The sequence below is a fragment of the Crocodylus siamensis genome, chromosome 3 (genome assembly GCF_052110815.1).
Source record: "Crocodylus siamensis isolate JL-2025a chromosome 3, ASM5211081v1, whole genome shotgun sequence".
Lineage (NCBI taxonomy): Eukaryota > Metazoa > Chordata > Crocodylia > Crocodylidae > Crocodylus > Crocodylus siamensis.
In genome coordinates, this window is record NC_143397.1 from 20,735,364 (window position 1) to 20,746,832 (window position 11,469).

Below are 11,469 nucleotides of genomic sequence, written 5' to 3' on the forward strand. Positions count from 1 at the left end.
CTTTAAAGTTATGTTCACTGATGACTAGGGGTACAATTTAAAATTCACCTGTCCTTGTTGGCCTGGAACACCTGATCCTCTTTTGGCAATCTCTTCCGTCACTGCAGAGACATACCTCCTCTGCTCATCAAGAATCATGTCCAACTGCCTGTTAAGTTGCTTAATTTCAAGATGAATTCGATTCTGCCCCTCAAAGATTTGTCTCAGTTCACGATCACCTACACTTTCATAGATATCTTCCGCTACCAAAACAAAAAGGAAAAGTGACATTTATAGCTTCTGTTTTCAGAGAGAGAGATGCATAATTTCCTCATTTTAAGAAAAGCTTCTTATAAGTGTGAGAAAAGTAGGATAATAGAACAAACTGCCTAGGGTCATTGTGAAACCTTTCATCTTGTGTTTTCTAAGATGTCCAATCTGGCATGGTATCTGTGCAGAGGTTGGACTCGATGACTCAGGGTCCCTTCCAATTCTATACAATGAAATCTTTTATTTTACTTACATTTCTAGCTCTGCACCATAAGCACACAATTTACCAGTAGCTAAGGATATCCATATTTGCACTCTTTACCCTAGCAATACCTCTGCATAAAACCTAGCGTCAGATGCCTTAAAAAAAAGTCCACACATAAACAGTTCCTAATCTCAGAGAACTCATGCTATAGGTCTAGATTCAGAAAATATACAACCAATAAGGAGAAAAGAACAAAGATGAGCATAGTAACAATAAGGACAGCTGTGTTTGCATGATTTGATGGCCATAGCAGTCCTGGTAGTTCAGTTGTCTACTACCAATCAGGAATGAATAGTCATAAAAACAAGAGATTAATTTCATGGAGTAATTTGTGATAAGGAGGTGTGCTCATTTAACTTGCCTGGCTGTCCTTGTACATCAGGATGTTCCTTTTGAAATTCTTCTTTCTTTTTATCCAGTTCCTGTTGAAAATGCTCAAACTCCTCTTGATATTTCTCTTTATCTTTTTCAGGAATTTCTGCATCAGGGACAGGCTACACAACAAGTTTATAAGATATATAGATATTACTAGCAACCCTTAAAGCTTTCAGTCTCTTCCCAACCAGACTTATCTCAAAGCAAATAAATGTGCTTCAGCTGCAATGTTACATCCTGGAAAGTGTACCATTCAGCTCTCATAAGTATAACACTTGTACTGAAGTTGACATTACAAGAGCCTACTCATCTGTAGTTGTACTAGCACTGTTTCTCCTGCCATGTTGTTTCTTGTGGATTTTTTGTAGTTAGAAAAAAAAGCCCCTATGAAAAAGGAATCTTGACAAATACTGCAGGACTATATTAGAATAAGGTAAAGAGGAAAAATGGAACTGGCACACCTTCATTTTCCTAGCATGGAAATTGACAGAAGTATACCTTTTTTGTTTAAATTTTGTGTTTACAACAAAGATATTTTTATTTTAAATCTAGCACTCCTTCAAAGAGGGCAGCATTAAAACTTTATTATTTGAGATTTTACTAATGAAACATATTTTAGTCTCATTTTCCAAGGATAGCAGCCAGTATAACTAAATGCCAACATTTTGAAACTGAAAAGTTCTGAAAGGGGACGCTTAATTGCTGATTGCACCACATGTTAATAGACTGCAAACTACACAACCAACATTCCTATCTGTAAAATATTTTTTCATTACAAAGAGATGCTTACTACTTCTTTCCCAGGCTCTGTCAACTGGAAAGTCAGAAAAGACAAGACATCATGGTCATCTGCATTAGAAAAAAAAAAAGCAAAAATACACACAAATGAACCTGCATATCCTGTAACTATTACAAATCATGGAAAAGTTGTTCTCTAATGAAAATGCAGATTTATTGGGGAAGTTTAAAAATACAATTCTAGGCTTTCAGAATTTGTGATGCCTTCCTCTTGTTCAGAAACTGTCAGCTGGATTAGTAGGCCACATAAATGGCATTGCAGAGACAGGAAAGAATGTGAAAAGTTTGCTTTTAAAAGAGTGTACTTTAAAATGACTTATCTACATTCTAAGCTGCTCCATTTAACTTTTCTCTTGGCTATCTACACACACACACACACACACACACCCCACCCACCCCCGAAAAATACAGATTGGCTTAAAATGTTCTGGCAGTCCTCAATTCACTTGAAATGTGAATCTACCAACATGAAAATCCATGATCTAGAGAAAATATGTGGGGCTAGATTCTATTCTACCTATCTGGCATGTAAGTGGACGTAGACACCCACATGCCTTTCTATTCAGTTCTGCTCGAGTCCCTGAAAAATCCATGAATCCACTGACTTTTGTAATACACCATCGTATCACCCTTAAGACTGAATCACAAAAACGGAAGTAAGGTGAAAAAGGCACCCAGCCTGGATTTATATTAACAATTTTCCCAAGGATTTGAGCAGGGAGAAACAAAATCATGCCTAGGTGCCTAAGTCCACTGCCAACAAGTCTATTCCAATAAGCTGGACAGAAATGCCCCATGATGTTTTTTAAAAGTCTCTTGAGTATTTTTTAGAGTAATACATACCCTTCAAGAATTTTTCCTCCCCAGTCAACCTAGTACTTGTGAATGAAGGTGAATGTCTAGGAGATTAAAAGCCATACAAAGTTCATGCAGATGCAGAGAGCAAGAAGCAGGATGAGACATGGAATATAGTTTACATGGAACAACAAGTGTAGCTGGCACAGGAGGTATCCTTCTTCAGTGCACAAAGGAAGGAAAGCCTCTTCTTCAACCAGGAGCACAGTGCACAAAAGGTCGTTTAGAGGACTAGCTAAGACCACTGGGTCTATAAGACAGTCCAAACTATAAGCCAGGAAGACTGCAACAGTAACTGCAAAAAGGCTCTCTTGCTAACCACTGGAGCTTCTCTGTCCTGGCAAAGTTTATTTCATTTACCTCCCAACAGCCTTAAATTTAATCCTCATACCTTGTGAAGCTAAAATGGGTAAATTTATCATCATCTGCAGCATATGCACCAGTAGTACAAACTGTATCAGCGTATGCTGTCAGTAAGTCAACTCATATCTAGAGGGACAGTGAACAGCCAACAAGGCTTTTGTGAAGTGCCAATTACAGATCTGGCATTACAGTTTGGAGAGTCCTTTGCTAGACACTTGAGAAACATCAGCAACTATTACGTATGTTAAACTCCTATTACATAGGTCATTTCCACCTTATTCCTACACCTCATTCTGTGCCAGTCCCCTGGACATTCTGCCATTTATAGCCACGTTTATTCTAATGTCAGTTGCCAAGTGGTAATTTACTAAAGTCTTATACATCTGGGGTGAAAGAAGCCAGTTAAACCAACATGGCGTTCAAACATAAAAACTAGGAGTGGGATCAAAAAGGGGGAAATGGAACAAAAATAAAATCACCTGCAAGCCCCCCTGTTGCTGCAGATATTCCAAAATGTCCTTGTGGTGGTAGCATCATATCTTCCACTTTGGCACAAAACTCGTAGTCTTCTTTATCTGGAGTGAAGCCATTGTTAATCAATACCTAGAAAGACAAACATCTGGATTTATACCTGAAATTACCTCCCCCAAACACAGCACTATAAGTAAAGTAAAAATGTACTGATTAGCTTCTTTACAGAAAGCTCTAAAACTATAAAATCATGAAGTGTTTCACTCCTGAAGCTCTTTGCTATGGAGTGTGGGATGAATCCATCATTAAAAGCACAAGTCCAAGAGATACAGGTTTTTGTTGTTGTGGTTTATTTATTTTGAAGTTAATCAAACAGTAAAAGTAAACGTTGTTTTCCTTTAGGATTCCTCTTTGAAAATTAAGAAATATGAGTCTTAAAGCTAGTTTAGATAGGACAAGAGAGCATCTATACAAATTTTAAAAGTTACGCTTAGGGCCCAGGTAGCAGAAAACACATTGCACAAATAAACGTAATAACTTATTTGCTTCCAGGTTTCACTCAACAGGTTGACTTCAGTATATACATAATGTTTTGGGTCTGAGTGTAGAGACACTTCCTCCACAAAATGCATTCAACAGTATTTAAAGCCAGCTGAACTGCTCAGGCTAACAGATAATAACTCTCTCATACCAGGGCTGGTTGCAGGGTACGCTCACATCATGAACGGTCACTGGATTCTAACATTAATTTTATCTCTGGACAATACTGCATACATTTAAAGTATATTATGATTATTTATTAAAAAAACAGAATTAAAAACATAATTCCAAAGGAATATTCATTTCATCCCTGCTTCACCCCAATATTATGTTTGTATTCCCCTCACCCCACCTCAGTTGTAGCAGCTATATTCCACAACAACTCAAAATAATTTTGAAATTTCTCTAGTCCAGTAATTCTCAAGCAGGGTGCCAGGGCACCCTGGAGTGCCGCCAGATGCAGCTGAGGGAGATAAAGAGATAAATGTGTGTGTGTACACACACACGCGCGCACCTGGTATAGGTACAGGTGTGTATATATATGTATGCGCTTGAGGCCCCTCTTGTGGGGGTGTGTGCGCTTACTTTTATATATATATATATATATATATATATATATAAAAAATTGGGTACCACTCAATTCATAAAAGTTACAAAGCAGTGCCAAGCCCAATAAGGGGTGCCTTAAGACTAAACATGTTCAGAATCATTACTTTAGCCCATGGAAGCATTACATAACTTGCAGTACCTATCCAAGGTACCCTAGGAATGTAACAACAAGCATACTACAGATGTATCACCGGAGCTTGCAGAGTGGCTCACCAAACTACTCTTGGCTTAGATTTCTCCTGCCAGACCCACAACTGTTGTTGTTAAGAAGAGTTGTAAGGAACTATCAAAATGTAAATGCCCCAGAAGGGGAACAAGATACCTCAGGCTGTCAAATACTTACAGTCAGTGTTTTTTGATAGTATGTAATCTTTGCTCGGACAGGATAGGGCTTGTTACGAAAGTCTCTCTGACAAGATGCCAGTGCCTGCGTGGAACCATCACTGTGAAAAAAGAAAATCTATTCACAAAATTCTGTTTTTTAATTTACAAGCTAGAAAAATAAAAAGGCATTAAAATATCAGTAAGAAATGTCAAGAAAGCAAGCATGTATTTTGCTTTTCACAAAGCTTTGGGACCAACAGTGCAGGAAGCTTTGCACAGTCAGAAGTAATTCAAATTATTCCATGCTGTCTTTTCAACACATGGGCCTTTGGATTGGGATTGAAATGTGTGAGGCTGTAGTTCTGTGCCCTGATCACACAGCCACAAAGGATGTCAACTGTGATGCAAGCACAAGGAATGAGACCACCAGTTTATTTTAGAGGGGACAACCAGTCTCTACAAGTGCTGTAACGATTTGAAGCACTAAAAATTTTTTTAAAAGGACCACTATGAGGTAGGACAGACATGTAGAACCCCCCAGCCAGAGAGCTACAAGTCCCAGCAAAGGTATTCGGTGGCATGCTCTCCAGTCAGGGGTAAGAGGAAGTTCTTGACCTGGTGGCTCTACATTCCTTCCCACATTAGTTGGTGGGGAACCCATCAACCAGAAAATGTTTTTTAATTCAAATGAGGAAGAAAGCCTCTACAACATTTCTCAAGTGGAAAAAGAAAGTCTGAAAACAAAAATAATGCATGTTTCTAGAGCGTAAATTCAAATCAATAGTTACAATATACATATATACTGGTACGTGCAAGTACAACTATGGAAACAGTATTCTTAATTGGCTTCATCCTCTTAAAAAAACTTCTAGCCTTATTTCACCTATCAACACCACATTCAAATAAATTAAAGCTAGACTTACTTCTGATGATCATAATGGAGTTTTCCATTGTTGCCTACAATGACCACTACTGGATTGTTTTTCTGGGGAAAAAACAAACAGTATGAACAAACAAAGTTGATAACAAGTTTGGAAAAAAGCCAAGATATTAGGAGGGGAGGTTTACAATGCTACTGTTAGTCCCCAAAGACTAAGAAAATTAGCACTTGGAGTTCATGGGCTTTAAAACATTGTTCTCTCTTAAGTACACATTATTTCTAAGAACTGCATATTTTCTGTGCTACAATCCTTAAAAAAGGAAAGGATTTAGAAACTTAACTCCACAGTATTTTTTAAATCTTTCTTGAAATGTTTTTTGAGGATCCTCCATGTTAAGTTATGATATAAGTTAGTGTAAGTTATGATGATTCTAAGGCATGATACTGATCAAAGAAAATGTACTAACAGTTTTACTTTTTAACAGGAGTGTAGTTATCCTGCAAGACTAATAACCATGTTCAATCACTCAGAAGTTTTCTCACTCATTTTTTATTGCAGTGAAAGTTCTTTAAAAGCACATTTTAATTGCTCATTTCTACTTCACACAGGAACTATTCAGCCTGGGTTTTGGAAAAATGTGCACGTAATTCAGACTGAGCTTGTACAAATGACTCGTTTCCAAAGGCTAGTAAACAATAAAACTCAGATCTTTGTGTTTCAGAAGGGATTAAACAACTACTAATTTTGAGTACTGTGTGTTAATTGTTAACTAGGTAATTGATTTCTGTGAAAGGTAGTGTTTGCAAATAAGACCTAGACAAACAGTAAATGGATCTAAAATAGTGTTGAAAATAGCTAAAGAAAATCAAAATTAGAGAAAAAGTTTGCCCATGAAGATCCTGAGTATTAGCAGTGTTGCAAACTATTATATTTCAGGTGTTTCTGCTCAAAACTCCAGCTCTTGGAACTGAGAATCTTAAATTCCATTTAAAATAAAAAACTAGTTGTCATGACTGTGAAGGGAAACAGAAAAAAGGGATATAAGGATAATCAATGGCACAAAATCTAGAGGGCAAAGAAGCAGAGTTTTAGAAAAGTCCTGATATTTTTAAACCAAGTTCATGACATTGGCAGCACAAGGCTTGTCCCTGCCTTGGTCCCTTGTAAACTGAGGTAAAAATCTCAAATCTAACTGTGTGGAGACACAACTAACTGTGTGTTGACACAACAACTAAAGAACAGATGGAAGCTGCCTCTCAGAGGACTTTCATATAAATCCCAGAGTAGATGCAGGAAACAGTAACATGGAGATTCTGAGAGATGACATTGCCCAACTGCAGCCAGAACTCAGGCTGGCCTCCAGGGCTGTCTAAACGACGTAAAAGTCTCCTCTCCTTTGTGGTAGGCAGCCTTTCAGCTGCAGACCTGAATAACCCACCCCAGGTCAGAGCAGGAAGGTAGAGGCTAGGACCTATCTGCCACCAGGGCTGGTCTCACCAGTCACATGTACATTGTATAATCATAAGCATTTATGAGTCCATGGGAATATGATTAATGCATATATTTAAGAATTGAAGAATTTCTTTCTGGTCCACCTACTGTGCAGAATCTAATTACTGGAAAAGACAACTATGGCATGCTTATTAGAATATTTATACAAGATCGAATTCTGGTTCTATTCCAAAATATCTTAAGTAACTCAAAAAATGTAGCTCGCTAAAACAATATTATCTCTGTCATATTCTAGATTCAGAGTATATTTGTTTTATAGATTTTAGGATGTTATATACAGCTTACTATTAAGTAAGGTCAGGAATTAAATACAAGGCATACACCAAGGCCAAATTAAGTACTGTTGTAGGACACCAATTCTTGCATTCAGTAATTTGTTTTAAACTTTTACCCTTAATGATCTTCAAATATTAACACTTATGGGTGGGGGGGGTTGTTAAATGAGATGCAGAAGCTCACATTTGGATGTACCTGTTCATTTCTGGTAACTACCACAAGTAAAAGTAGTAAACACAGTTACAATGCCAGTTTGCTATTATTCAAGAAGCCACTTAAGTATGTGTTCCTCTACCCAGGAAGGAGGGAAATATGCCTGGGACTGTCTAGTTACTTTTTAAAGTTTCCTGCCAACTAATTCTGGTTCCAAGCCATTTCCAGAACAGAAAACTCAAGCAAAGATGAAATACATGCTGAGTTCAAGATGCAGATTCAGTAGTCTCAAATTAAATACATCAGTGTTTCTCAACCTGTGGGTCGCGACCCAAAAGTGAATCACAAAAATATATGAAAGGGTTGTGAACAAACTTTAAAAATGGAGGGGCAGTGCGTCAGGAGTGAGGGGAACTGACTTGGGACTGGCCATTGATGTTTACAAATGGGTCCTGGTACATAAAAGTTTGAGAACTACTGAACTACACCACACCTCATTTAATTCAGGTAAAGAAAAAGGAAACCAAAGGCAAGAGGGTCCCAATAAAGCCTTTGCCTCATAAAAAATGTACTTCCTGTGAAGATTAATTGCAAAGCAAGGTTCAACCTTCAAACTTGAACCATTTTTTTCTTTACATAGCTAAGAAACAAAAGGGAGGGTGTCATTTTTAAACCGATATATATCAAAACTATTATATTTTCATGTGAATAACAGACATCAAGTATAAGACCATTTTGCACCCCTATTGTTAGTTGGAAACTTCCTCTTACCTTTCCATCATTGTCAAAGGAGTCAAAGAAAACACCAACACCATTCCAGTCATCAGCTGCCCCAAAAACTGGACCTTCCAGGCCTTGATCTTCAGTATACCAGATTGCCTGTGCACAAGAATTAAATGCAAGTCATAAGTTAAGAGTCACATTTAAAAAATAAGTTTGTTGTATAAATTAAATCAAGTTCATATACCAGTCCATCTGCTCCAATGCGGCCTCTCCCCGTCACTCGAAACGTCACCTCAACCTCCCAGTTTTCAAATACAGATTTGTTTTTTGTCCACACTGATCCTCTCTGGCTTTTCAGAGACGGAGTTATTCGAATCTGATCTGCGCTAGGTATGGCATCTGAAAGAGGAATGAAACCAGCATTGAACATAACAGCAAATGCAGCAATTGACTTCTACCTGTAGGCACTTAACCTTAGCCTTGTAGCAGATGGCTCTCACTGCCAAACCAACCAATTTCAAATAGTAGTATTAAATATTAAAATTAATATGCTATACTCCTTCAATGCTTTTAAAAATGGTGAATTGTCTAAAGTTACTGAATGGTTTACAGGTGTCTTATTCAAAGTTCCTGAACATGAGAAGAAGGTTGGTCTCATGCTTGGGGCACTGGACTCAAAGGCAGCAGATCAGCATTCAGTTTTCTGCTCTCATATGTTCCTACATAACCTTGGGAAGATTACTTATTTTCCCTACCTTGTGTGCCCACTACTAAAGCACTACTTCCTTTTATGCATTCCCTGCCCACATAACATAAACCCTAAACTTTTTGGACTTGGTCTTGCTATTACATGAAGCACTCAGTGGGAACCCAATCTCAGTTAGGACCAGTAAGTGCAGTGGTTATAGTGTTCTAAAGAGAAGATTTACTGGAACGCACATTTAGATGCTCTGTTTATTTAATACATAAAAAGTTATGTGAAACCAATTTATTTAAAAACATACACTAATAAAGAGCTGCTAAAGTAATCTCTCGCTGCATCTCACCATCTCTACAGAGTTAGTAAAAGTACATAGATATTTGTAAGATGTCCAAATATTCCCATTAAACTATATTAAATTCCTTCACAGAAAGTCAACATACAGCTTCTTTGGGGTGCGCCAGTGCTCCTGCTAGGACCACAGCTGGAGGTTCCTGGCCAAAGGGTCTTGGGTCAGACCAATCACCGTATCTGGGGTCAGGAAGGAACTGTACCCCATGGTCAGACTGGCACAGATGATGGGGGTTTGCCTTCCTGTGTAGTAGGGGATGTAACCTTCTACCTAGGACCTCTTAAGTATGTACTGACAACATGTCACAGAAGCAGGATGTTGGCTGCTGTGGTTCCCCTGCTTTACCTGTGGCAGATTAGGGTGTTAGGTTTGTGCTGTGTCAGGGCTGAGGGTAGTTTTAGGAAGCATTTCCACTATGGATTGTATAGAGTGGTTTGGACAGGGCCGACCCTTCCTCAGGCAGTGGCTGGACTCTAAGTGACCTCTGGAGGTCCCTTGCAGCCCTACATCTGTGCGATCTGCAGCACCCGAGACAGAGCAACGCTCTGCCAGTAGCACATATCTGCATGTTTTCTAAATGGAGCCAACTAATGGGCAAAGCAGCAATCTGGAAATATAATAAAGATGTACTATAACCCTCCTGCAAACCACAGAGATGTTACCTAACCATGCAAATCCATGCCCTCTCGCAACAAAAGCATGAGCCTAACACGACTTCTAAAAACCTGGTCTCTGGGACTCGTTTCAAGAGCTGGTCCCTGGCCGCAAGCTTTCGCTCGGCTCCGAGTGACACATCATCACTAGGCTGGGATGAGCTGCCTACAGTGGTTTGACGGAGCCACCAGCTGTTCCGACTCCTGGTGAACTTTCTGTATCATGCCCCCCCTTCACCAGAAATAAGGATAATAACCATCATTATTTTCACCGTCCTCAGCCCCCTCAGCGCAGCTGGATGTGCGGGGCTTGGGGACACGCCAGGGCAGCCCTCCCGGCTTCGGTCCGGCCAGGCGGCGGCGAGCAGGACTGAGCAGGACCCCGTGGGCTTCACCCCCCACCCGGCCGAGCCCCTACTCACTGCCCGTGTGCACCCAGAAGGGCACAGCGCCGTCCGCCTGCACCAGGTGCGGCCCCTTGAAGCTGTACTTGTACTCGAAGCGGCGGTGCGGCCCCACCGCGCCCGCGTCCGCGCCCGCGCCGCCGGCCCAGACCAGCAGCACCAACAGCAGCCGCCGCCACAGGCCGCCCCACGCCCGCCCGGCCCCCGCCATCTTGCTCCACCGCGGCCGCCCGGCGCAGCCAACAGGGCGCCCCCTGATTGGCTGAGCGCGGCGCTGCGGGTGGCGGGCAAAGGGCAACGGAAAGCACCCGCAGCATGGCCTAGCGCGCGAGGACGGAGGGGGCGGGGCCCGATCGAGCCCCGCCCACGTCCGCCACGCCCCTCCTGCCAGTGGCTTCAGGCTGGTCGGCACGCAAGCCCCGCCCACCTTCCAGGCCCCCGCGCCGTTCAACCACTGGCCTCGGTCCTCCCCTCCCTATGTCGTCAGCGGGGGGCGGGGCTCAGTGATCGGGGGTTGGGGGGCAGCTGCCAGGCAGGGGTTGAGGAATCAGGGTTTTGGAAAGGGTGTCGGGTGCGTCGGGTGCGTCATCATTACGTGTAACAGAATTAGGAATCCTGGTTTTCTATGATTTTAAAAAAAAACCCAACTTTCAGTTCAAAAAAAGGAACCCCAAATACATTTTTCCATGATATAAATGAAACACCACTAATAGACAGATGGATAGATAGATAGTGGTGTTTCATTTAAATTTAAAAATTAAGTAAGTTTAATTATGTCAATTAAGTAATTAAGTAAATTCAGTAATTTTAATTAAGTAACTAAAAATTTTAAGTAATTAAAAAGTTATCTCAAATCCATAGATATAGATATATAGATAGTGGTGTTTCATTTAAAATTAAAAATTATTTAAATTTAAATAATTAAAAAAGTAACCTCAAATCCACATTTTTCTGTGATTTAAATGA

At 40.3% G+C, this 11,469-nt stretch overlaps 1 protein-coding gene across 2 annotated transcripts in view; it reads right to left on the reverse strand.

Annotated features, from left to right (window-relative positions):
• LMAN1 (lectin, mannose binding 1) overlaps positions 1-10,846 on the reverse strand; it is a 60,138-nt gene extending 49,292 nt beyond the window's left edge. The window contains exons 1-9 of one of the 2 annotated variants that reach the window (XM_090037890.1): positions 10,522-10,846; positions 8,639-8,793; positions 8,443-8,550; positions 5,773-5,834; positions 4,869-4,968; positions 3,385-3,508; positions 1,680-1,738; positions 876-1,008; positions 49-242 (exon numbers count right to left, since the gene is read on the reverse strand). In XM_090037890.1, coding sequence (XP_089894016.1) covers positions 49-242; positions 876-1,008; positions 1,680-1,738; positions 3,385-3,508; positions 4,869-4,968; positions 5,773-5,834; positions 8,443-8,550; positions 8,639-8,793; positions 10,522-10,714 — 1,128 coding nt within the window. In that variant the 5' untranslated portion in view covers positions 10,715-10,846. The remainder of the gene's footprint in view (positions 1-48; positions 243-875; positions 1,009-1,679; positions 1,739-3,384; positions 3,509-4,868; positions 4,969-5,772; positions 5,835-8,442; positions 8,551-8,638; positions 8,794-10,521) is intronic. The other variant, XM_090037891.1, reaches the window with a different exon arrangement.
• Positions 10,847-11,469: the final 623 nt, after the last annotated feature.